Here is a 25,649-nt window from a genome sequence, read left to right on the forward strand (position 1 = left end):
AGGGGAAGTGACAGATAAAATACACTGGAAAGTGTGGGACAATGTTTGCTTTGGTACATCATCTAGTCTCCCTGCAAGCATGAATGTTCATTAAATAGCCAACATCATCTAATCTCCAGAATTAATAGTAATAAACCCGAAAGTGCCCAAATAGAAGGGTGTAAGAGACAAGTGACTACTGGTGTGGAAGGTCACCAGATGACGAGGAGGGCAAGGCTCCTTTGCCTCTAAACAGATAGAGTGAAGATATTATTAGGTCACTTTGTCTTCATACTTTGTAAAATAATAATATTAATACTACTACTACTAATAATATACCCCTTCTGATTTCTGCAGAACAATCTTCTCTTCCAAGGCAGAGGATCAGGCCAAAGCAGTTCGCAACCCTAAAGGCTTAATCTCAAATACCAGAAGTGATCAGATTTAGGAAAAGTTATCCCATTCTGTCCTGACCTGGGTGCTCCAACACTGAGATTTGCAAAAGCAGCTACTGCTTCCACGTTCATAGCGAACTGAAGACATTCTACATATGCTCAGAGGTATTCTCACTTTTACTTCTTGGGCTGACACTAGGGCTGGATCTAGACACGTCAAAGAAGCAATTCAGTTAAACACGTTGCAAACCCATACAGGGAAATCTGGTAGGGAAAGACAGGACTTCACAGCGCCATCTGGTGTCACATTGTTATATTGCATATACAACACGTATGAAACGCCTTTTCTTTACCAATCTAGCTGAGTCCTAGCAGAAGAGTCTGGCAGCTTTTCTTGAAGGCAGCCTAGCCTTGAGCTTTCTTATGGAAGCAAGTTTAGGCCTTGTGAAAGAAGGGCAGAGAGATAAACTTGCCAGTTGTTACAAAGGGAAAGGAAAAAAAGTCTCCACCCTTTTTGGGGGGAGGGGGGGGGAGGATGTATTTGTCCACTACAGAGACTAATGGTGAACATGTGCCATGTGCCGTCTGATAAGCAATGCAAAAGGAGAGAAAACAATGCAGAGTAAAGAGAGAGAGAGAAATCCCTTCCATGTTCCTTTGGATCCTGCAAATGCAATATGCATTACGATAGCGTTTGAGGGTAGCTGGATACTGGGGGAAACTGAAGCACAGCTGCACACTTTGGTGTGTAGGAGGCCCATTTGCAATGTGCTCACGAGACGGGGGAGGGAGGGAGACTAGCAAAAAGGCCCACCTCAAACAAACATCCCACCCTCCCTCAAATCATTACCCATCCTCAAGCATTTTAAGCTGAAAATTAAGTGCTTTAACTCAAGCCAATTCATTAAAAGCCCCCTCCTTCCTTCCCTTCTCTTAAAACCCCCCGAAAACCCTCTATTTTATTTTTTTTATTGCTCCTTCTATTTTCCTGGCCAAATATCAGAGTGCTGGGGATCCTTCCAGTGTAAAAAGCCAAGTGGATGTGAAAGCCAGAGAACATAGCTGCGAGCAACAACACACGAGCACACGCTAGCTAGCCCAGCCTCCCCCAAGAGCTCTGCTCTGCTCTGCACACACACACACACACACACACACAGAGAGAGAGAGAGAGAGAAGAGGCTGCTGCTGCTCTCTCTCTGGCTTTTGTTAGCAACAACCAGCCTTGCACGAAGCAGGGACTCTGCCCCGTCACCTTCCCAACCTTCGCCTGCCCCCTCTCTCCTAGGCCAGGCAAGGGCTACACTGGCTTGAGCCAGAAACACAAACGTGTAAGTATCCTGGCTGCTCATAGGTGCATCCTCTTCCCTTTCTCTTCCTTCCCCACCACCCCTTGTTCTTTCTGTTTGATTGGAAAGCTTTGCTTTCAAGTGCCACTTTTGCTTGTAGCTAGAATGGTGTAGTTATATCTCATCTCTTTAACAGTCCTCTATTTGAAAGGCTGCCCAGTTCAAGTCCAGCTTAAAGGTAAAGGACCAGAACAAGAGAGGGCGAGAGAGAGCACTGAAGACTGGACGGCAGACTGAGCGGTACATACATGCTATGGTAAGAAGTACTGAATTTCTTTTTCAAATGATGGTCATAGGTACTAAATGCTGATCTACACTGTACATATGAAACAGTGTCTGTCCATTTTTATGCAACTCTGATCCTCTTTTGTCATCTCTCTCTGTGCAAGTGACCACCCTAAGCAAAGATTGCAGACTGTTTTAACAGAGCAGCAACTCCATATTTCATCTTCTTTTGCAACCTTACAAAAAAAATATCCTTTAAAATCCTTTTAATTCAGTTGGTCATTGTTTTTGTCAACTGTATATTGCTTTTTATGGTGCTTGTGAGCCACCCTGGGCTGAAAGGTGGGGTGTAAATGAATACAAGCAAAGACACAATTGTATGTAATAAATACATAAGCAACCAGAATGAAACCATTGCAGAGCCTGTAAAACCACTTCACTTACCTTTCTGGACCAGGCCAATTTTTGAAACTAGTGCATGTGCAAGCAAAGAAACACACAGTAGGCATGACCCCATCTGACAGCATGGGGGGCACCACTTGGCTGAAGCTAAATGGGGGAGCAATTTCTTTGGGCCCAGGGCAGAAAAAAGGTGAGGCATAAATGTGAGTAGGTGATCAAATCAATCTACGTTGCTCAGATTTCTTGGAGGAAGAATGAAATTAAAATGTAACAACCCACAAAAGGGATGATGGAGAAAGAAACGAAAGAGGTTGGAACCTGCGCAATTTCCAACACTCGTTCTTCTTTCCCATCATGCAGTGCCAGCTACCCCACGAAGTTAAAAGAAACACACCACAAAACCCTCACACGGGGATATTGGGCTTGCAGCCACCACTGAATGAAGCCACGTCTCTGTAGAGCTGCCTGGTAATATTTGCAGGGGGTAAATACTGCACTCTTATTGAAGGCACAGAGGCCTCTTTCCATTTCCTTCCTATAGAGAAGCCAATTGCTGGCTTTGTTCACCAACAGACCCAACTGCATTAAAGAAGAAAACGCTGATCAAACTTCACTGAGAATGGGATGCACTGGTGGACTCTTATGTACTGTTTTGGAAAGGTAAGGGTGTGTCAAGTTGTTCCACCTAGATTCCTCATTTATCACTGCCCAATCCATACTGAAAGTCCGGAATGTCAAAATGTACCTTCATTTGGAAATATCTACCCAGGTGTTATGAGCAGCCACTTTTAACATGTTCTTTACTTAAGACATTTCTCTCCCATCTTTCAAGTGCCTAGGCACAACTCAGGAAGATGTTTCATCATGACATTTTCATGCTAAACAGACTACTATTCTGCCCGCACCCTTCTGAATGCTGCCTTCTGAACTGACCTTGGTTGCTTCTTCTCTGCAACTCTTCTCTTGCTTATTTCAATTGGTGGGATGAGAAGCTGAGCTCTTGCAAAGTGGTTTGCTTTGTGCCTGACTTATCAGCCTGGTAAAGTGTGAAATGAAAATGTGTATCAGAGGAGGGAAGAATGCAGAAAAAGCAAAGGCAGTGCTATGGGTGGGGCAAGTACTCTCTTCTGAAACCCCTCGTACATTTCTACCCAGACTGTGACCCTAGCAGATAATGAAAATTGCACAGAGCAAACATATGAACAAAAGGGCAAACACATGTCAATATATTTGGTGAAACACAGAGCAGTGGGTAGAACAGCCTTTGCCAAACTGGTAGTCTCCAGATATTTTAGCCTCAAATCCACAGCCACCATCTCTCAGCCAAACCTACTTCAGAAGGCTGCTGCTCTAAGGATATGATGGAAGAGAAGATGTATGATGTCCTGAGTTCTTTGCAGGAAAGGCAGAATCAAAATGTATTACACTTACAGATAGATTTATTTTATTTAAGGCTGCTTTAATTTTGAATGCCATAAGAGGTCAGGGTTTTCGTTCCTCTGGTAGGCTTTCTCCTCCTTTCTTCAAAATCACTGCAGCTCTTCCTGGTCACATTCAAGGATCCTTTAGTCTGGTTATGTTTCTGCGGAAGCCCTGCTGTGTTTGGGGCTTGCTTGCTAGTAAACACTCTTCAGGCTTTCTGCCTGAGTCTGCTCTCCCTGATGTAATGCTTAGCCACCACAACTGGTTCTCTGAACCTCTGCCTCATTGTTCTCGCTTTCATTATAACCCTGTAAAACCGTCCTGGCCTCGTTTAACCTTGATTTCCTTCTCCGCCCCCCACTCACATCCTTTTGGCTGGCCCAGCCTCTCATTCCTCACAGCCCAAGCAGCTCTTCAGCAATAAAAGGGGCTCTTCCAGGGTTTAATGCTCCTTGTTAAAATTCCACTCCCTCCTCCTCATTAGAAATGCTTTTGGATAACATTTATGCCTCCTTAAGTTGCAATGTTATGACTCCATCTCTTCTAACTTAACCAAATGTTAAGTTAGGCTGGCTTTTTAAGCTGGAGCAAAGATTTTGGACTTGGCATCCTCCTTGCCTAGGGAATGTCTCCCCTGGCAAGAGTCAGAATTTGGGCTCTGACGATGATTTTGACATTAAAATGCAAAGCTGGTTTTTCTGAAGAAGATCCCTCAATTTTCTTTCCACGAAGGATGCAACGAGCTGCTTCCATAAAGGGTGTGCTGGAAATGCAAGATGTTGTACAGTATGTGATTATCAGTTTCCAACAATAGCTGGGCACATGCTCAAAGAGTGGAAGAAAATATCAGAAGTTAATACAGAATTGCTATTTATTACCCTATAATTAAAGCGCTGACAGTTTTCCTATTATAAAACCTTATTTGCAAAGGTTCATAACTCAAAGAGGCAAAAAAATTCATTTCAAGATAATGTCCGGATTACCATGTTAAAGCATTTAAAATATTTTAGTAAAACGAATTCCATCTATCACAGGCTTGCTGTTTACTAGCTCTTGTTTTGCAATAATGTATTCTCTTTCTGTTTCATTATGTTTTAAATTAAGGTGCGGTTCAAAACTGCAACATTTAAAGAAACATGTTAAGTGTCTAAAAACTGAAAGATTGCACAATGGGACAAACTTTTTTTCTGGTGCGGGGGGTGGGGGGAGTTGAAATCCATAGAAATAAATATCCAAGGAATGATGTTAATGAGAAACATTTGGTTTCAATATTCCTGGGGAGTTTGCATCCCCATTATTACAGCACTGACTGATCTACTACATGAGAAACAAAATGAGCAAAAGCGAAACTAACTACAATGTTGCCTCTTTGCTTATTTATTTATTTTGGCATTTATATATCGCCCAATTAACTATGTCCTGTGGGCGGCTTACACATTAAAATCAATAAAATGCAAATATGAATCACAATAATAAAACTATCAATATAAAAAAAGCAGGTTCATTTCATTTTTAAAAAATGCAGGAGAGAAAGGGGAAGAAAACCAATGTAGGAAATAGTTCAGCTTGGAAATCCTTGTTTTTTGGAGCTCTTTCAACTTAATTTTCTTTGTGACGTTCTAAAGCATGGCTGGAGAAATTGTGTCCCAAAGACCTTTCAGGGAATTCGTCCAGTACACTGATTGCAGTTGGTTATTCCATCGTCGTGCAAGATCCAGGTGCCTTTTTTTCTTTTTTCTTTTTGCACTGTTCTTGTAAAAATACAGTGTTTCTCTCTCTCCACCCCTGAGCTCAGCATTTGGTTGTCAGGAAAGTGAACCTCTCCTTGCTTTCCTTACAAATTAGGGCTGGTCCCCCCATGCAACAGGGGAAATGGCACCATGACAAGAGGATAGGATATGTGAAGCAGGAACTAGCATCTAAACTACTGTATTTTTTGCTCTATAAGACACATCTGACCATAAAACGCACCTAGTTTTTGAAAGAGGAAAACAAGAAAAAAAATATTCTGAATCCCAGAAGCCAGGACAGCCAGTGGGTTCGCTGCGTAGCTCCCCTCACAGCGCTGCATTCCCGCTGGCTGTCATGGCTTCTGGCTTAGCCGCACACAGCCTCTCCCGGGCAAGGGGAGCCTTCATCCCGCTGCCCAGGAGAGGCTGCGCGTGGCTAAGGCTCCCCCAAGAGCCACGTTCCCTTTAAAGAGCGCACGGAGCGTGTGCCCTTCTCCCTCCTCGGGAAAAAGCCCACAAGAGCCGCACACACGCTCCACGCGGCTCTTTAAACGGAGCGCTGAGCAGAGCCTCCCGCCTGCATTCGCTCCATAAGATGCACACATATTTCTCCTTCCTTTTTAGGAGGGGGAAAAGTGTGTCTTATAGAGCGGAAAATATGGTAGGTAAAAGGACCCCTGACCATTAGGTCCAGTTGCGGACGACTCTGGGGCTGCGGCGCTCATCTCGCTTTATTAGCCGAGGGAGCCGGCGTACAGCTTCCGGGTCATGTGACCAGCATGACTAAGCTGCTTCTGGCGAACCAGAGCAGCGCACGGAAACGCCGTTTACCTTCCCGCTGTAGTGGTACCTATTTATCTACTTGCACTTTGATGTGCTTTATTTTTAAAATCTGCAAAAGAAGCATTGGCCTTAGAAAGGAGAGGTGCAAGGATGCCTATGAGCTCTGAAGTTTTGAGGCTGGCACTGATACAGCAGCAGCAGCATAATTGCAAGTGCTGAATGACATATGGCTGTGCAATTGTCACACTTACCTATTAGATAGTGTCATTATCAGTGGAAGGTGTCCAGTGGAGGCTACTCTTTCCCCTTGACCTGGGCCATTTATAAACTGTCATTTCAATGCTTTACTGAGGTGTTCCCCCCATAGTGAGCTGGAAAGGGCACAGCAGGAATCAGAACTGTGGCTTACAGTGACTGTGCAAATGTATGGGTTTTCAGAGAGGAGCTCACAGCTGCTTTTCTCCACCCAACTATATAAAGGAGAGACCAATTTTAGCCTACAAACCCCAGGTAAGTCACAACTAAAGAAAGCAAACGGCAGTTGTGGTTCTTTTTGTATCATCGTGAAATTACATTTGCACTGTGCTGGACTCTCTAAGCCTATATGGAACACAGGAATGTTTGCAGTTATCTCGTTTTGCTGTACAGTGGTACCTCGGGTTACATACGCTTCAGGTTACATACACTTCAGGTTAAAGACTCTGCTAACCTAGAAATAGTACCTCGGGTTAAGAACTTTGCTTCAGGATGAGAACAGAAATCATGCTCCGGTGGCACGCTGGCAGCGGGAGGCCCCATTAGCTAAAGTGGTGCCTCAGGTTAAGAACAGTTTCAGGTTAAGAATGGACCTCCAGAACGAATTAAGTACTTAACCCGAGGTACCACTGTAATATCTGACACCATTAACTTTTATAAACAGATTAAACGCTGCTTCGTAAGTTGCAAGGCTCAGGGTTAAAAAAAAAAGGAACAGCACACAGCACAGTAGAGGCAAAATTTGTCAGCACGTTCTGTTGTGAATTAAAGGGCACAAAGAAAAGTGGAATGTAAAGAAGAACGTTTGCTGACTGGTGCTTCCCAGGATAGGGAGCACTGTCTAACCACCAGGTAAAAGGTAAAGGTAAAGGGACCCCTGACATTAGGTCCAGTCGTGGCCGACTCTGGGGTTGCGGCGCTCATCTCGCTTTATTGGCCAAGGGAGCCGGCGTACAGCTTTCGGGTCATGAGGCCAGCGTGACTAAGCCGCTTCTGGCGAACCAGAGCAGCGCACGGAAACGCCGTTTACCCTCCCGCCGGAGTGGTACCTATTTATCTACTTGCACTTTGACGTGCTTTCGAACTGCTAGGTTGGCAGGAGCAGGGACTGAGCAATCACCAGGTAGGGAACCTAAAAAACAGCCTGCCACTTAAAAAACTGTGGACAGACCTACATTGTGCCTTTAAAGCACATGGCTTCCCCCAAAGAATCCTGGGAACTGTAGTTTACCCATGACAGAGCTACAATGCCCAGCATCTTCACCAAACTACAGATCTCAGGATTCTTGGGGGTGGGGGGAGCCATGGGCTTTAAATGTGCACTGCGTGTGCTTCAGAGGTTTGCTGTGGATTTGCCCCAAGGCACAGCAGTTTCTTCTAGCATTTCCAGTACCTCACCTGTGCCTCCAGCCCAGGAACACAGCTGAAATGTTGAGGGACTTGTAGTTAAGATTTCATTATCATTTGCAAAACAGATTCTGGCACATAGGATAAATCCCCTACTGTATTCATTGACTCCGATACAAGAATGTGTGCGGCGATAAACATACAGATAGATGTACACACTTATACATGAATGAGATGTGCTAATTAAAAAATGCAGCGGCCAATTTATTAAAAATGCGCCGTACTATCTGAATCTTCAAAACATTTAACATCAACAAATGCAGCCGCTTGACTGTTAGAATAGTAATCGATTTATCTTGAAAAGCTTCTATTTGTAAGTTGGATGCAAAGTTCCCCCCTCCTCCCCCCCCCATCCAACACTTAAAAAGAATGAGGCAGCAACGTTGAAAATAACTGTAGTTTTTATTATTCTTGTTGGAACCGTTTTGGCATCTATCTGTTTGTTCTTCAACCTTGAGAGAAATAAAGCAAGTGTCTCACCTTTCATTTTATCGGATAGATGGTACCACGCAGCATATTTCCCATGCTAGTTTGAATTACAGCTGTTTATCTTGCAGCTTTCTTTAAGATTAATTAAATGCAAATGTAGCTCTGTGAATCATGGGAATACCTGCCAGACCTCTTATTAATACCTTCGCTTAAAAACCCCTGTGCCACAGAGTCATTAATTTGCAAAAGGGGGTGGGGGGTGGGAAGAGATGAGATGAGTGTGTGTGTGTGTGTGTGTGTGTGTGTGTGTGTGTGTGTAAAAGCAGCCCTTTACCTCTGAACAATTCACAGAGGCCTTCCCAATTAGTCCAGGAGAATCCTGGTCCTCCTTTCAGACCCTGTGGCCCTCGGAGGACACAATGAGGCTCCAATGATAACCTGGCAACCTAGGTAGAAAGCCAGCCAAGAAGCGAGCATTTGAAGCTGCGATCTTGGCTGCCATCACGTCGACAAAAAAGAAAGAATTCAGGCACCATGTCATCCAGTACAAAGGATAAAAACATATTCAACCGGAAATTCAATGTGGCACCACATATGGGATACATGAGTGCAGTTATACAACAGGCCACATTTTTCCCCCGTTTTATTTTTTCTGTTGTTGAACAGTCTCCTGCGTGTGATGCCGAGGACATGTGTAACCATCGTAACGTCTCTCGGAATCTGTATTTAATTTGAGTCGGGGTGGTGGCAGGGATTGGAGATCTGAAGCCGCCACAGGTTTGTGGCAGATGGCTCTGTGTCAGCTATGACAAGCAGCCAGGCTGAGCTTCCTCTGCAGATTTTCTTTTCTCTCTGATCAGGTAAATATGGGCACACTCTGGAAAGTTCTACAGATTTTGCCTTAGGCTGCAAGTTTGTGACTTAGCCCCATCTGTCACAAATCTTCCTGGGGTTCTGTTTCGAGCAGAGACCTGAATTTACCACGGAGCGCTGCCCAAGAAAACTGAGACATCTTTCCCTAGGAAGAAAAGGAAGAAAGGGGGAGAACAAGAGAGAGAGAGAGGGAGAGAAATAGGGAGGGAGAGAGAGAGAGAAATTATGTGAACACAACAGTCAAGGGGGAAAGGGTTTTCTCTTCCTGCTGCCGAAGTAGGAACAAAAAATAATCCTATGTCAGATGCTTGATTAATATGTACAATTGTCTTCACTTTGGGGATTTTTTTTTATCCTGAAATCGCATGGATAGTATAAATACTGCTGGAAAACCAGGGTCAGAAAATCCTGCCCTCTGATTGGATCAAGGTATTTGAGACTCAATCCCAGGTTAGAATGACTTTTGTAAACAGGAGCTTTCTGCCGCAAACAGCTTACCTGACATCAGGCAGGGAGGGCCGCCACACTTAGGAGGCTTCCACCTGACAGCGAAAGCTTTTAAGAGCATGCCTGATTATTTCATTACCTTGTCTTCCCCCGCTCTCCCCTCCCACCCCTTCTCTCTGCAAAAGATTCCCAGTCCTCCAGGCTTGCAGCCACAGGCAAAGCATTGCTCAAGTTGAACAGCAGGACATATGCAAACATTTTGCTCTAAAATATGACACTGTCATGAGGTTTTTTAGCACAACTTCCTTTGGACCTTCTTGAAACGTGCACCATTAAATAATTACGGGCAGGCTAAAAATGGGGCCAGATACTCAGAAAGACACATTCCACCCCCACCCCCACCGCAAGTGAAGGTTTGCATCTGACTCCAGGGTTGGAGAAGTGATGTGTTACTGATGTTTGTTCAGTGAACTGCATTGATCATTCCCATTTAAAAACAAAACTCTTAAAGGAATTTTGTTTGTGTTCTCAGTCTACCCTATCGGTTTCATTCACTGTTCCGAAATAACCTCACCTTAGGAATGCCAGATGTTTTATTCCATTATAGGATGGGACAGCTCAATTGGAAAAAGCAGTCATTACAGTACCTTACTACTGTGCCAAAATAAGTTCCCAAATCTTCCTTTTTTAAAAAAAAGTTGATTTGGCAGCAACCATATCTTGGTCCACTGTGCTACAGTGTCATGAGCCTGCTGATCTGGGAATTGCTGATTCCTATAAATCAATTTGGTTTCTCACCCACTGCTAGGCAAGCACCCATTCTGATAGGCAGGCCAAGGACCAATCAGGATGCAATGTGGGAGTTCTGTGATCAGAATTCCTGACATCCCTCCCCCCCCCCTAAAAGCAGCTGCAGAGAAGGTGGGCAGGGGAGATTGATATGGATTAGGGGCCCACAGTGTGGTTTACCCCTTTCTGCTCCCACAATTTAAATTAACCCCTATTAAGCTGTTATTAGCTGCAGATGGGAGATAAATGGGTACCCGTTGGGTTTTCCATTTCACAGCTTATAGCAGCTTTTTTTAAAAGGGAGTTGTTAAGTAGGAGAAATGGCATAAGGGAGGAAGGTTTAACCCCCACCCTCCCTTGCTCTTGCCCTGGACCAAATCTCACTTGGTCCCATGGCTACAGAGCTGCATTAAGCAATGATTATGATGTTGGGAGTAGGGGTGCCAGCACAATTTTGGAGTCCCAGGGCACTGCACACTTGGCTCCACCTGCAATCTATTAGCAGGAACCCTTAGGCTGCCTGCCATGTGTCCTTGAAACCCAAGTAACTAAGGCAGGGCTAAACCAAGGTTTGATCAAGAGTCTGCACTGGTGCCCCCTACTTGTCTTTTCTCTCCAGGTTGTCATCACCCCATCATCTCCTCCTGCTGGCTGCTCCTCTTTGCCGCCATACGGCCTCACTTCACTCACCTCCCTCCCTCTCCCCTGCTTACTTTTTCTGCTGCTATGTCAGCAGTGCTGCCTATCTCTCCTCCTTGCTCTGAAGAAGTTGCAGAGTGGAGTTGGCCACTCCTTAGAGCAAAACATTCTGGTGAGTTGGTTGAAGGAGAATGCCTGTGACACTTTGCTGTGGCATCTTAAAACTTAGGTAACCACTCTGCCCAGAAGGCCTCACTCTAAGAAAGGACCTCATTTTTTTGCCTCATGTGTAGCAGCACTGATCTCCATGAAAGACTTCTGCAGGCCCAGGTTGGCAGCAAGGCAAGCAAACAGGGGGCCTGGGGATGCCAGTTTGGCCCCCGCCCTATGCCACCAGTTTGGCCCTGGGTCAGACGTGAATACTTGCCATAAGTTGCAGTATATCCTATGGATTTATGCATGCTTATCCCCCTGTTTCCTTTGCTATATTTACATGCAGGAGGGATTTACTTTACGCTCCTCCAAATCATACCCACATGTGTTCTCACACACTACCACACCTCCTGCTTCTGGGCAAATGAGCAACCCTAGGAATATAACCGAAAGGCGACTTAAATGCAGTTTTTATTTTCTTTTTAAAACTGATGCACATCCCAGTGGCGAGTTGTGACTGACCTGTGAGAAAGCTACTGAAAGACTATTTAACCTGGGAAACAAAGCCAGGCAGTTTGTATAAGCATTAGGAAGCAATAACCACTCACCGACAGGACAGTGAAAATTCAAGTGCTAAGATGCAAGGGAAATGGTGGGAAGTGGGAGATTGCTTTAATATCATCACCTGCTCTTTGTGATATATTACAGCACAAATATGACCCATGGTGAAATTTTCATTGTATGCGGAGAGGTCGTACTTTCACCCTCTGCCTATTCCGTTGCACAACTTAGTACTCCCATTTGGGAGGAAGAGTTTGGCAACAAAGCCATCCTTCTTTGGGGCGGGCGTGGGGCGGGCGCGGGGCGGGGGGGGGAAGCATGCTTGCCACAGATCGGCTGAATTAAACAGTAGGAAAGAGGTCACCAGTGACTTTTGCAATCTACTGTCAGCATCCCTTTTGTAAAATTAAACGATCATCCCTTGTAAAAACTGTTTTATTTCTTCCTCCCCATCCTGCCATGTTCCATGGGCTCAAAAGACTCGGCTCTTCGCCTATTTCCCTATGCGCTCAGATGCCCTTTCTCAAACATTTCTAACTCATCAGCCAGTTTTAATTCCCTCCCTAAAGAATGCTGGAAGCTTGTATTCCCAATATAGTTTTGTAATAGAAAGTAAGATGTCCTTGCTTTTATAACTGAAGGTTCTGTCACTCTGTAAGGAGGCCCTGCTCCCGGCTGCACCTTTCGCGTAACTTTATGCTCCGACCAGAGTTTCCTTTTCATATTGGTCCCTGTGAGCTGGAATATTATTATTCATTATATTTTTATTTATACCCTGCCTTTCCCCCGGACGGTTGTTAAGGTGGCTTATGGATGAAAACAAGAATTAGCAGCACACAAGGGAATTAAAACTAACCTGATGAAAAGCAATCCCAAGATTGCACACCCAAACAATCTGAATCCTCATAGAAAATTTTGTAGATCATCATTTGGAGCCTGCTCCCCTTCCACACTCAGTCTCTGCTCCCAGCCCTTGAGGATTCATCCATCTCATTCTAGATTTTGGCCTCGTACTTCCTACTCTAAGCCTGTGTTTGGGCTGCTCTGCCTCCTTCCATTGGTTTCCTTCCACAAAATATTTATCTAGGCTAGGGGTTTCCTAGACTATGAATTGCTTCTTCTTTTTGGGGAAGGGGGGAGGAGGGAGAACAGAAGGGGCAACCAAGTGAGATCAAGCTATGGTGGTGGTTGTCCCTCAATAGCACAAATCACCCCATAGATAGATAGAAGCTACAACTGAAAAAACAAAGGCACAAAGGGTGGAGGGTGCATGTGTTTTGACAGCTGGAGTACCTGCTTACTATGATTATTTGGAATGTGCCTTAATAAGTGCAGGTGCCACTATACTGGGCTACACTTTTGTTGTTACACTTTTGTTGTTGTTTGTTGTTATCTCTTTCAGACTCACATTTTTCCAAGGCCAGAAGGGTGTGACACAGGTCTGGGCCTGGTGAAGGCCTGAATGGGAGACTGCTTGGGAACCCTAAGGACATTGCCATGATGGAAGAAAGGTGGGGTATTAATAAATAAATCTACTTTATGTTTTAGAAAGTGGCTCTATGAACTCTGACCTCTCTTAAGGTATTGTAACCACATTCTGCATGATGGTTCCTGAGATAAAGGAGCACGTTTTTTGCCTAAGTCTGGATAATATTGGTTGTCATTTTGAAACAAGATGGTGGACTGCAGTTTTTGTTTTTAATGCACTGATTTAAACCAAATCTTGTATCATTATTCCGGAGGTTTCTGTCTATGAATACAACTGGATGTCATTTTGAATCAAGATGGCAGACTGAACCTTTCAAAACTGCACTGATTTGGGGGTTTCTTAGAATTCCGAAGCAATGCTGGGCACAGGGCAGCTACTAATTATTATAAGCAGAAATCACGATATATTGTTCACCTATTACACTTGATGAAGACCTCCCACCAGTAACAGACATTATATCCCCCAGGTAAAGCTTGCCATACCAGTTTATCTGCCAAAGAATCTTCACGGCTATCACAATCTTCTGTGCACTGGTGTTGTGGTTTCCTGGACAAGTTCCAGGATGCACAATCTGTCTAGACACTGGAGATGTGAAGCCAGGTGGGTCTCCCACTTGCTCTACGTAAGCTGAGCATGTGTTCCAGATTGCCTCCAAAGGTCTCCCCCACAGCAGCATACTGCCAAGAGGGATTGACAAGCTGTCTCTCAAGGATGTTTGTCTGACATTCCAGATCTGCTGACTGCAGAATGAAGTTTTCTTCTGAAGAATTTCAGAGGAATCCACATTGAGGATGGGGCCTTCAACCTTCTTTCTCTAGGGGTTAAAGAAGCTTGAAGGCATTACCATTTCCCACTTCAGCACCACCCTCAACATACTATCTGGTCCAACAGAACTGTGAGAAAGAGGATATTTGTCCTATTATGCTCTCAAGGAAGCATGCTGTGTCCTTTTCTCATCTTCTCACCTCTGCAGGCCCACATAAGGATTATGTAGTCTTTCTATCAATAAATGTATGGGAAGTGGGGAAATGATAAAGTCTTCAACCTGCTACTTCAATTACTCAAAAGCCTCGTTTGGTAGAAGATCATTAAGAAGTATATGAAGGACGGGTACAAGATATGTATCAGGGCATGCCAAAACTTAGATGCAGGGAGGAAAAAAATCATTTGAACGTGTGTCTGATTTCCAGGTATTTATCCTTTGATGCTTCTCTACCATTTCATACTGAAGCACAGAATATAAAGCATGGGCTCTAGGAAATAAGGTATGTTGTGAGGTTGGGAAACAACAGCACACAGGTGGCGCACAGAGGTGGTGTACATAATATCGCCCTCTCAGTGGTGCATTCATCTCAAAGTCATACTTAGGGGACTTTAGATGTTTTGGATGAGTTCATCCAAGCCCAGAAAACCCGTCCATGCAAATGCAATAATGAACTCCAAGAAACTTTCAGCAAAAGCAGGCAATGAAATGCAAACATTAAGAAGGATGCTATGATTAACCTAAAGCCATGGTTAAGAAAGACTGATGAAGACAGATGTGTTAGATCAAATAATTGAATTTATTTAATCCACTTGAACTGAACTTGAAAACTTTGAGGGATATATATGTGTGTGTATATGTGTGTGTGTGTGTGTGTGTGTGTGTGTGTGTGTATGGGGGGGGGAACCCTGACCATTAGGTCCAGTCGTGACTCTGGGGTTGCACGCTCATCTCGCTCTATAGGCCAAGGAAGCTGGCTTTTGTCCGCAGACAGCTTCCGGGTCATGTGGCCAGCATGACTAAGCCACTTCTGGCGAACCAGAGCAGCACACGGAAACGCCGTTTACCTTCCCACCGGAGCAGTACCTATTTATCTACTTGCGTAGATATCTACGTGTGTACACACACACACACACACACACACACACACTTTGGCTACCTATCATGGAGATAGGAGCTTAAGGATTTAGTCTTACAGTAGTGAATTTAGCTGTTACAATTACCATTTTGTTTCTCTGCCTTTGTGGTATCCTAGGGAAACTATATCCCAAATTATATTCAATGCTATTTTAAAAACACAACAACAACAAAACCCTGCCACGGAAAAGGCAACTGACTCAAGGAGTAAAAAGTGTTAACTTTTATTGTGCTCATTTTGAGTCATACACTGAAATGTTCACAAGAGAAAGTTTGCATAGCCTTTTGCCAACAGAAGTGAATCCAATAAAAGGTATCATTTTACCTATTTTGTTGGATTTAGACAGCAGAGGTTATGAACATGTGTGCTTTTAGGGGAAAGGGTGTTGCTTTTGGATTTTACTGCCACTAAATCATGCACAACATGCTCGGAGCTCTGTGTTCTGATAGACATCAACATCCAGTAATACTTGGCTTCACTTTGTAGCGAACAATGCACCTAAGGCTTACCCACCCTACACGCTTTTGTGCCTTATTGCTTAAGTTGATTGCCTTTTTGTAGCAAGCATAATTCTGCCTCCCTTTTCGCCTCTAACTTTATAAGTTGGCACAGGCACTGCATATAATTGACAAACTAATGCAGTAATGCATTTGACTGTTTTAGATTATATTATTAATAAGCTTGCAGCAAAAGCGCGCACACAGAGAGAAGGCAACGAAAATTCATATTTTATATGTCCTGTTGCTGCTGTTCTTTCGTTTTAAAACAGCAGCAAGAAAGAACACCAGTTTTTTCCCCCCGATGACCAAGGAGTATAAAAGAATGAAACACTCTTATTTGATATTCAGGTTTTGTTTACCAGAATGTTGCTCCATTTTGATCTCTAAATGACTAATCACTGTAAAAGTGTTTTTTGTGTTTGTGTGTGTGTGTGTGTGTGTGTGTGTTTGTGTGTTTTAAGAATAAGAAGAAACAAGGTATCCTCAAACTGCAGGGCAATGTTTTGGGACCTGGCCAAGCGAGGAGCACTTTGTACTGTGATTCAAATACCCCCCTCCCCCAGTTTTTACTTATAATTCAAATTATGGCAAGCAAATTAGCAGAATACCTGGGGTTGTATTCAACTAAGTCATGCTGAGCAGACCCACAGAAATCAGGGGACTTTGTTACTCACGGCTAAGCTGAGTCTATTGATTTAAATGGGTCTACTTTAAGTATGACTTCATCAGATGCAACCCCTGAAGACTGAACTATGACCCTGGGCACGAGGCAAAGAGCAGCACCTGAGAGATCTGGCCATTTGAAGATGATTAGTGCGGGGGCAAGGATGTTAGACTGCAGGGGGAATATGTGGGTATATTACATGTGTATGAGAAAGGATTGGTCAAGAAATGGGTGTGTAAGAGTGGGTCAGAGCAGGCGAGTGGAGAGAGATTTGGAATGATTCTGCCCACTTTATATCGGCAGGATAAAATATAACTACAGTACTTGAAGAGCAAACAAGAGTATTTCATACTTTGTTCACCTTAGTCAACACTAAAAATAGGTGTTCTTTCTTCCTGCTGTCTAAAAACAGAAGCAAAAAGAAAAACAGGATATATACAATACCTCTGGGACAGCTGTCCAGGAGGAAAGTTACAACCCTGGGCGTAGAACAATGGAATTTGGATGGGTGGGTCAGGTAACGAGATAAGGCTATAAAGCCTTGGGCAGAGGGCAGGGATTGGGAACCTGTGGCCCTCCAGATGTTGGGGGACTCCATCTCCCAGCAGCCTCAGCCAGCATGGCCAATTGTCAGGGATGATGGGAGCTGTAGCTGCAGCCTTGGATTCAAATAGACATCAAACATCACTCTGGCTCTCTGGCTTCCCAGCCTGTAGCTTTTATACTTCTAGCTTCTTGCTGACATCTTTGTTCTCAATTCTGCCTTTGTCCTTCTAACTACCCGTGAGTTGAGGGAGAGGGCTCACCCATTTGCCATCTCACACAGAGCGCCCTCCTTTGTTCACCTTAATGGTCCACCACCTCTGCTATCACCTCACCACAAAGTTAGCCCGGCTATTCCAAGAATTATAAGGGGGCTTAGGCATTCATCCCAATCCCTCCATAACTCATAACATTATTATGATATATGGCTTGTTTTGCACAAGCAGGAGATCACTTCTGCTTATGCAAGGCGGCCCTCCCTTGCAATTCTGCCAGTTTCCCTATCCTATGTTGAGTATCTCCCCAATCTCAGGAGGGGGCGTGCAGTGGAGGAAGAGACAGAAAGACCCACACTGATCAAGCAGGGTTCCAGTCAGACTTCTTTAAATCCAACCATTTGGGATTGTTGGTGTTTACAGAATGCAAAGGCACCTTAACCTGCTTCAGAGGTTGCAGTTGGAAATTGAACAACCACATGAGATGCTCTCCTATTGCCATTTCCATCCATCTTCTGCAGTGGGGGGGCATTCCATATTCTGGGGGCTTCCTGCATATTTTAGAATCCTGAAAAATTAAGATGCTAAAATGCATAGGAAGCCTCAGCAAATACAGTTGTACCTTGGTTTTTGAACAGTTTAGTTCTCGAACGTTTTGGCTCCCCAATGCCGCAAACCTGCAAGTGAGTGTTCCGGTTTGCAAACTATTTTTGGAAGCCAAATATCTGACACAGCTTCCATGGCTTCCGATTGGCTGCAGGAGCTTCCAATCGGAAGCCGTGCCTTGGTTTCTGATCGTTTTGGAAGTCAAATGGACTTCTGGAACGGATTCCGTTTGAGAACCAAGGTACAACTGTATAGGAGATTCTCCACTCCAGAAGGTTGCCTTCCAACTCGAAGTGGGTGGTAAGAACAGCAGTGGGGCACACTTTTAATTGTAACGCCTGAAGAGGGCTCTTGTGTTCTTGTTCAAGTGCACCTGTTACAATTAACACTGTAAAACAAGCTAACGGATAAACAAAAGTATCTGCATAGGGGACAACTTACCTTCATAGTCCCACCATAGTTTCATTTCTTGGTTACTTTTAAAAAATGACCAAGAATGAGACAAACAATTGGTAGCCTTAGGTATGATAAAAGACACTGGAATGGCAAAGAACACAAGGAACAAATCTATACACCTTCTACAGTATGATCCCGCATTAACAGAGTTCAAGAAGTGAGTACATTTCTTTCCCATAGCTAAGCTCTTAGTCAGGGGTTAAAGTTGACTCTTCTGACAGTATTCTCCTTGCCCTATCCAGCACCATTCACCGCTGCCACTGCACAACGAGCAATTAAAACTTGCATTCAGCTGGAGTTATTAACATGCTGCCCAAAGTGATGTGATAAACTACTCCATGTCTGTGGCGGTAACTCTACTTATAAATAATTCAGCAAGGAGTACGTTCTCCGAAGGAGACACTTGAAGCAAACGAAGCATTTTACTGAGCAGGGCTTGTATAACACACATCTCTTACTCCTGAGCTGCAATTTGGAAATCCAGCCCCTTTCAAGCATCTACATTGGTCTTGCCCATGTTGCATTTTAACACACACATACCCCCCCCCCCAGTCTCTCTTGCACACCGAAGCCACAGAACCACAGCCACAACAAAAGGGCAAGCCCTTGCATGGCAGCAAAAACTATTTAGCTGAACTCGAAGAAAGAGCGAATGTCAAGGTAAAAATTTAAGGATTGTTTTTCTCTCTTTGAAGCCTCCGTGTGTAGCTATGCAATAGTATTGACTCAAGAAGTAATGCTGAGCAGTGGAAGTGTTCAGTCAGCATTTTAAACTATTATGAGCTACCTTCTGAACCATTGCCAAGTTAATAGACAATGAAAGATAATGAGCTTGAAATTGGGTGTTAAATTGCATTTTTGGTTCTCTCCTTTTTTTTCCCTTGAAGTTTAACCATTTCCTGCAGAAACAACATTTTTTTTCCGGTCTGTCCTTATGTAAATGTCCACTTTTAGGTCACAAGAGAAAACTGCACATGGAGAGAGTGGAGTCATCTAATTCTCTTGCACAGATTTGCTGCATTGGGAAAGGAAGTACAGAAAACGTAGACAGGGGTACTTCTGGGGTAGGCAGCAGGCATTATATCACTCCATTATCCCAGACAACATAATTTGGGAATGCACCTCCAGTTGTATTGTCAGGAATGCATTTATTAGCATTGTTACAAATATCAGTTACTTGATACTGGCATCCTGGAACGAGGATACCACCTGCTTTTTCAGGGTATAGTGTGCCCTGACATTCTCCTGCACGAATGGAAGCTGGGAAAGCCACTGGGAAGTTCTCCTGCCCACACCCCACCGAAATGAATGGGACCTTTGCAAGCACATAGGAAGGCATGAGCCATAGGGAAGTTTTCCAATGCAGGCACCTTCCAAATGAATGACAGCTTCATTAGACCAATACCATGCACAGTATCCACCTACAATAATGAAGCATGTGGAAGAGAACCTCACTGTGAACTGCATCTATATTTGCTGAAATTTATTTCCACCCCTTTCAAAGGCTGAAGGCAGGCAACAACTTCCATTTGAAAACATGGAATTAGTAGAAAATATTGACGTGGAGGCTCATGAAAATTCAGGTGCTCTCTCCAGTTGGTTAACATCAACCTACCAAACAGCAACACTAAAAAGCCCTTATATTGCACTCAGCAGATGCTCAGGTTTCAGCAGACTTTGGAGAATGAGATTTCTCATCTGCGGTGCAGCTGCCAAGAATGCTGTTTTACATGGCCTTGTCATTCAAAGTTGGCCACCACTATTAAGAAAGGGCTATATTAAGAATTGTGATTGGACGTGGGGAAGGAAGCAGCCTATACAGGACTCAGGCCGTTCTGAAATTTAAACATTAAGACTGGCACCCCAAATTAGGCTCAAACACTTCTGAGACATAATCCAGACACAAGGAAACAATGCAATGATTCCTTTCCCCCCAATACCAATGCAAAACAATTGTGGAATTCCAGCCACCTCTGCCCAGTTTTCAAAGGCAACTGAAAACAAAAAACATTAGAGTAGCAAAATCACAGGTTGAAGCAGCTGAGGTCAAAAACTGAAATGGGTCAACACAAAGCAAAGTTTGTAAGGTTCATAAGGTCCACAAAGTAAGAGTCCATAAGAATATTTCAGGGTTGGGAGCCCCAATAATAAGAGATAATAACAGATGCCCACAAGGTAGGATTCAACTAAGTTGTTGTGAATGGAACGAGGACCACTTACACAAAAGGACTTGTTCCCCCTTTATCCTCCTTGACTCCCCTAAATCTGCTCTGGGAGGTTGGGGGGAAGAGGGGGGAAAGTCCCATGGCATAAGTGAACCTCGTTCTCCACAAACACACCCCACTTAGCACAATACTGAATTCCAGCACATCTCTTCACTTTGGAGGAACATAGGAAGCTGCCCTATACTGAGCCACACCAAATGGTCATCTAGTTCAGTGTGGCTTACATTGACTGGCAGCACCTGTTCATGGCATCAGACAGAACCCTACCTGGAGATACCAGGACTCTGCCACTGAGCCTGGGCTTTCCCCTAAGCCTACACCTTTTTGCACAACCCACACTTCTTCTGATTCTCTCCTCACATCCTCACACCCCAAAATCTGGTGACCTGAAGCATGTGGCCTGTCACAACTGCATGATGAGCATTCCTGCTCTTGTTACCCTTCACTGGCTATCATTTTTGGGAGCGGGATAACTCAGAATGCTATGACATCTTGCGCAATGCATTTGGCCTTGCTAGATGTTTCCAGGAGAGAGAGAAAGTGGGGATTCGGGTAGTTGTTCTTTGGAGCAGGAAGTGTGCCATGTGATTCTCTTTGCGCACTGGTGTTGTAAAGGGTTTTCTTTGAAATGTAACAAAACAGCCTTAAAAGAGAGGCAGAAGAGATGTGGTACTTACCTGGTCAGTCACCTGAACACACCAGTGGAGATTAAATTAAGATAGGGAGGTAAGCTTATCCTCATTAGTATAATTGTAGGATCCCTCTTCCACTTTCCTTTTATACTAATGAATTAAATTAATCCAGGTTCATTTTTATAAGCCTCTTGGGTTCAAACATGGAGGACAGTCATTTTAGAAAACAATAAATTAAAAAAAGCATGTAGCATGCATTAAGCGCACGTATTTCATAAGACCCTAGGTTAATACAACTGGCATCTAGTGTAATTAATCCTTGTTAGTGTAACAACTAATATCCCTCCCTAGCATGTTTCCTTTAAACATTAGGATGTTAATTAAATGTTTTCTGGTTTTCTCTCCTTTTTAGAAGGAAGGGGAGGGGGGGCCTTTTTTTCTTTTTTTTCCTTTTTGGTCTGTACTCTTCAATACACAACAATACCTTGGAATACCTATTCAGAATAAATACCTTATAGAGATGTTTCCTTACAATGTCTGGTCTCTTGCATAAATTCTGAAGCCTTTTAAAAAGCTGTTCAGGTGTAGAATACAGATATTCAGCTGCAGGAAAAACAGATACATTTTTAATGAAACAAAAACCTCAAAGCACACACTCGATATTAGTCACTTTACTAATTAAAAATGCATATTGCTCTGTGCCGCCTCGTGTTTTACATTATTTAAGCATGATTTTATAAGGTTACCTCAGCTCACAAGGATGTTTAATGCTAAATAAGACTGTGTAGTTGTGCTGTTTAGACATCTCCTTTGGGTGATTAAAATACATTATTCTAATGTAACACAATGCATATGTGAGACATTTAGTGATGAGATTTTTCAAAGGACTGGTACTACATTAGTGTGTATCCTGTAGCAGGGTTGCATATTATTAAGTATTAAATTGTTTAAATAATTTGGTGTGATTTTTCAGGCCTAAATTTTTCTCTCTGTATGTCATCTTTTTTTAAAAAAAAAAAATCTGCAAGCTATCGCTTCCAAAGCGACCTTTTTAATAAAATCTATCACTATAGACTGTGTATGCTAACAATGAAGAATGCTATTTCAAAACTTGCTTTTGTGTTATCTTGAAAGAACAGATGGTAAATATAAACTTCGTCTAATGTATTAAAACACATTTAAAAAATTCCTCAGCGCTAACATGGTAGCTTGCCAAATAAACAATTGCTCTTGCTTAAGTTTATTCTCAAACTTTGTGTTTTAGAATTAATTATAAATTAAAACCACAGCAGAAAATATGCAGAAGTAGGAAACTACCTGGAAATATTTCTGGATAGACCAAAGCTTTGGGACAGAGCGGATAGCAGCCACAGTGCACAGCTTCTATCCTGGGGAAGAAGAAAAAAAGGGAGGGTAATGCAGATTATGTACCATTATTACATTATTGAGCTCCAAAGCGTATTTTGGGCCAACAGCACAGAAGTTGGCTGCAACAATCATATTCCCTGTACATCAGTGTAATCTCCCTAAATGCCAAAGTTGCTCTTTTTAAAAGATAATTTTATTGATCACATGAATTACATAGAACTGAACAGCAAGCATATGTTTCGTTCACTGAATAAATCAAAACGCAGCTCTCCTTTTAAAAAAAAAAAGATACTGCTCAACACGTTTTCATAATCAGCAGACTGTGACTGGGGGGACGTGGGGAACCTACAATACTCCTTCTTTCTCTTTCTTTCTTTCTTTCTTTCTTTTTCCCAAAATGCTGTCAAACACAAATATGAAGGATCTGGTATGAAAAAACCATCAGTGCAATCCAGCAGCCGGTTATACACATCTAAGTTTCTTTAGAATCATTGAGGTGGAATCTGCACACATATAAAAAACGTTCCTAAAATGCTTTAAAAAAAAAAAGTGTTTTTAAAAATACATTGAATTCTCCATAAGGCTCACCATCGCCATCTAGTGTCACATTGTATATTGCACTTAAAGCACACTTAAAACATTTGCAGCTGTAATAGCAGAGTCCTGAGACATCATTGCATGTAACTGTGTACTGGAATGCAGCCAGTAGTTGTGGCCCAGTGACAGGGTGATCCACGCGCACTAACGCAACTGAGGGTTGAAAGCACAGGTGACAGAGAGCATCCTCTACCATACCCGAGTACAACTGCTTAGCTTGCGAGGCTCGAGGCAGGCTGGGTGACACACACAACTCTGTTCCAAGCTCCCAGCATCTGCTGTCTGAGGTGATGCTCTCGCTTTGCCTAATGATAGGGCCAGACCTGCTCCTCCTGGACTTCCCATGTTTAAACACCGAGAATGTTTTAAAAAGTGGTTTGGGCGCTACCTGCTTCTACTGCGAGCAGGAAACTGACTGAGCCGTAGGTCTAGTCGTGGCCGACTCTGGGGTTGCGGCGCTCATCTCGCTTTATTGGCCAAGGGAGTCAGCATACAGCTTCCAGGTCATGTGGCCAGCATGACTAAGCCGCTTCTGGCGAAACCAGAGCAGTGCACGGAAACGCCGTTTACCTTTCCGCCAGAGCGGTACCTATTTATCTACTTGCACTTTGACATGCTTTTGAACTGCTAGGTTGGCAGGAGCTGGGACAGAGCAACAGGAGCTCACCCCGTCATGGGGATTCGAACCGCCGACCTTCTGATCGGCAAGTCCTAGGCTCTGTGGTTTAACCCACAGCGCCACCCGCGTCCCCTGCCAAATTCAATCGGGATTTCTCCCAGGTAAGTGGAGTTACGATTTCAGCCTAGAAATCTCTAGTTCAAGTGCTCACTTGGCATTGCGTAGGTTTCTACCTCTTTGCCACCACCATGATCTTTATGTGAATAAATTCAGTGACTGTCTGTAAACACTGCATAAGGCCGTCTGGCAATGCATAATAGATTGAACCCATAATAGATTAGCTATATGTGTATGCCTATATACTTTTAATTACTAAGTATAACCTAACCTTTACTTACAAATACATTATCCAAGCACTCCTTTGTCGTGGGGTTTTTATTTATTTATTTATTAAGCGATTTGCAGAGTGGCACGCTTAAGATAGAATTTGCAACTTCGTGGCTTCAGCAGGCAAATGCAAAAACAATGCTAGAGCGTTGCAGCAAAGCATTTTTGTTAATCTTTCCACGCAGTTATGAACTGAGTTACAACTGCTTTAGCTTTTCTGCCCCCCTGCCGCCTCGCGTAATGGCCGATCATCGGATATACAGTAAACTTTAAAGATAAAGCTGTAAAATCTGTCAGTCAGAAATTCTGCAGTGAAATTGAAAACTACTTTAAAAAAAAAAGTTTATTTTCTGAAATTCTTTTAATTGGCACCCAAATGCTGAAGGACTGTGTTTTCTTTTCTAACTTCAGCATTCATCTCCCCTTTGTGAAAGATGAAGGCCATGTCAATATTCACTTTATTGATGTGTGCTTTGTTTTTCCAGCATTTTTCTTTTTCACTTTTAAAGAAAAGAAAGAAAGAAAAGTTTTTGCCACTGACTATAATTTAGCTGGTAGGGCTTTCTTTTTGAATTCAAGATGTACACCACAACTGAACTCTTAAGGACAAACAACTTCCAATATGACATCACCAAATGCAATGGGCACAAATTTAGGATTATGGATACCTTGCAACAAGTGAGGGCGAAGGATTTAATGGGGACATGAGAGGAATACCCAGACTTCCCATTTCTCCCTCATGCACCAGCCCTCAACGCTGCCTGCGAACATGACCATGCAATATGTATGGTGTAATTGGAAACAAGGGTCCTAATTGAATCACTGGGAATCCTTCAAAGCAGGTCTCCACACACATCCTCGTGGATCATACTCCTTATTTAAAGGCAAATACTTACTAAAAGCCGAGAAGATGGTTATATTTTTGATCATTAAATTACTGTTGGGTCATAACTGTCAAAGAGCAGAGATTTTCAAAGGAAGCTTTCATTGCTGCTCCCCCCCCCAAAAAAAAAGCACTGTGGAGATTTTAGTGATATACCTCAGATCATGAAATTATGTAAAAGCAAGTGATTTTCAAATTGATCTCTTTCCCTGAAAGAGAACATCAGGCCAAGCCGCAGTTTAAAGAGTCACCTTTAAAACACTGTGTAGGAAGAGTCCTTCTCAAGGACTCTGTCCGTCTCACAAATTAGTAAAACCAGGATTCAATATTTATGTAATTTGACAGATAAAAAAAATAGTAGGATTTGGAATTAATCCTTTTATTTGAAAATGACCTTACATACTGATGCAAAGATAAATACGTCATGCCAATATACTCCGAGAGGGTTTGGGAAGAACGGGCCACAATGGGTAAAACAAAATGCAGCTTTTTAAAAAACCAAATCCACTTTTAAAATATATAGGTTCAGCCCAATGAAAGGCAATCTGCACCTGGAAACAGGCTCAAAATCCCTCGTATACATACGAGAAGAGATGTTATGAGGGAAGTTATGTAACCCCACATTCAGTAACCCGGCTTGCACATAATACAGATAGGGGCCCCATAGGTACAGAAGTAGATCTATGGAGTGTGGCAATGACCTAACTTGTTTCTCTACCCAGGATAAGG

General features: G+C 43.2%; 1 protein-coding gene and 1 long non-coding RNA gene across 11 annotated transcripts in view; one reads left to right on the forward strand and one right to left on the reverse strand.

The window, feature by feature from the left end:
• GTDC1 (glycosyltransferase like domain containing 1) overlaps window positions 1-25,649 on the reverse strand; it is a 236,660-nt gene that overhangs the window by 13,499 nt on the left and 197,512 nt on the right. For 6 of the 8 annotated variants that reach the window (XM_079994322.1, XM_079994320.1, XM_079994321.1 and 3 more), the window contains 3 exons: window positions 22,384-22,454; window positions 21,578-21,669; window positions 8,328-9,391 (listed from right to left, as the gene is read on the reverse strand). In XM_079994322.1, coding sequence (XP_079850448.1) covers window positions 9,308-9,391; window positions 21,578-21,669; window positions 22,384-22,454 — 247 coding nt within the window. In that variant the 3' untranslated portion in view covers window positions 8,328-9,307. Of the gene's footprint in view, window positions 1-2,534; window positions 3,385-4,462; window positions 4,533-8,327; window positions 9,392-21,577; window positions 21,670-22,383; window positions 22,455-25,649 lie in introns of those variants that run through there. The other 2 variants (XR_013843193.1, XM_079994319.1) reach the window with 2 other exon arrangements.
• On the forward strand, window positions 1,362-21,564 carry LOC307226459. 3 transcript variants are annotated; one of them, XR_013843444.1, is made up of 4 exons: window positions 1,362-1,976; window positions 2,921-3,007; window positions 13,238-13,346; window positions 19,164-21,564. It is a non-coding gene; the product is annotated as an uncharacterized lncRNA (long non-coding RNA). The 3 variants fall into 3 exon arrangements; XR_013843445.1 differs by lacking the exon at window positions 19,164-21,564 and having other exon boundaries at window positions 13,238-14,475; XR_013843446.1 differs by lacking the exons at window positions 2,921-3,007; window positions 19,164-21,564 and having other exon boundaries at window positions 13,238-14,475.

The sequence above is a fragment of the Podarcis cretensis genome, assembly GCF_951804945.1.
Source record: "Podarcis cretensis genome assembly, chromosome: 1".
In the NCBI taxonomy this organism is placed as follows: Eukaryota; Metazoa; Chordata; class Lepidosauria; order Squamata; family Lacertidae; genus Podarcis; species Podarcis cretensis.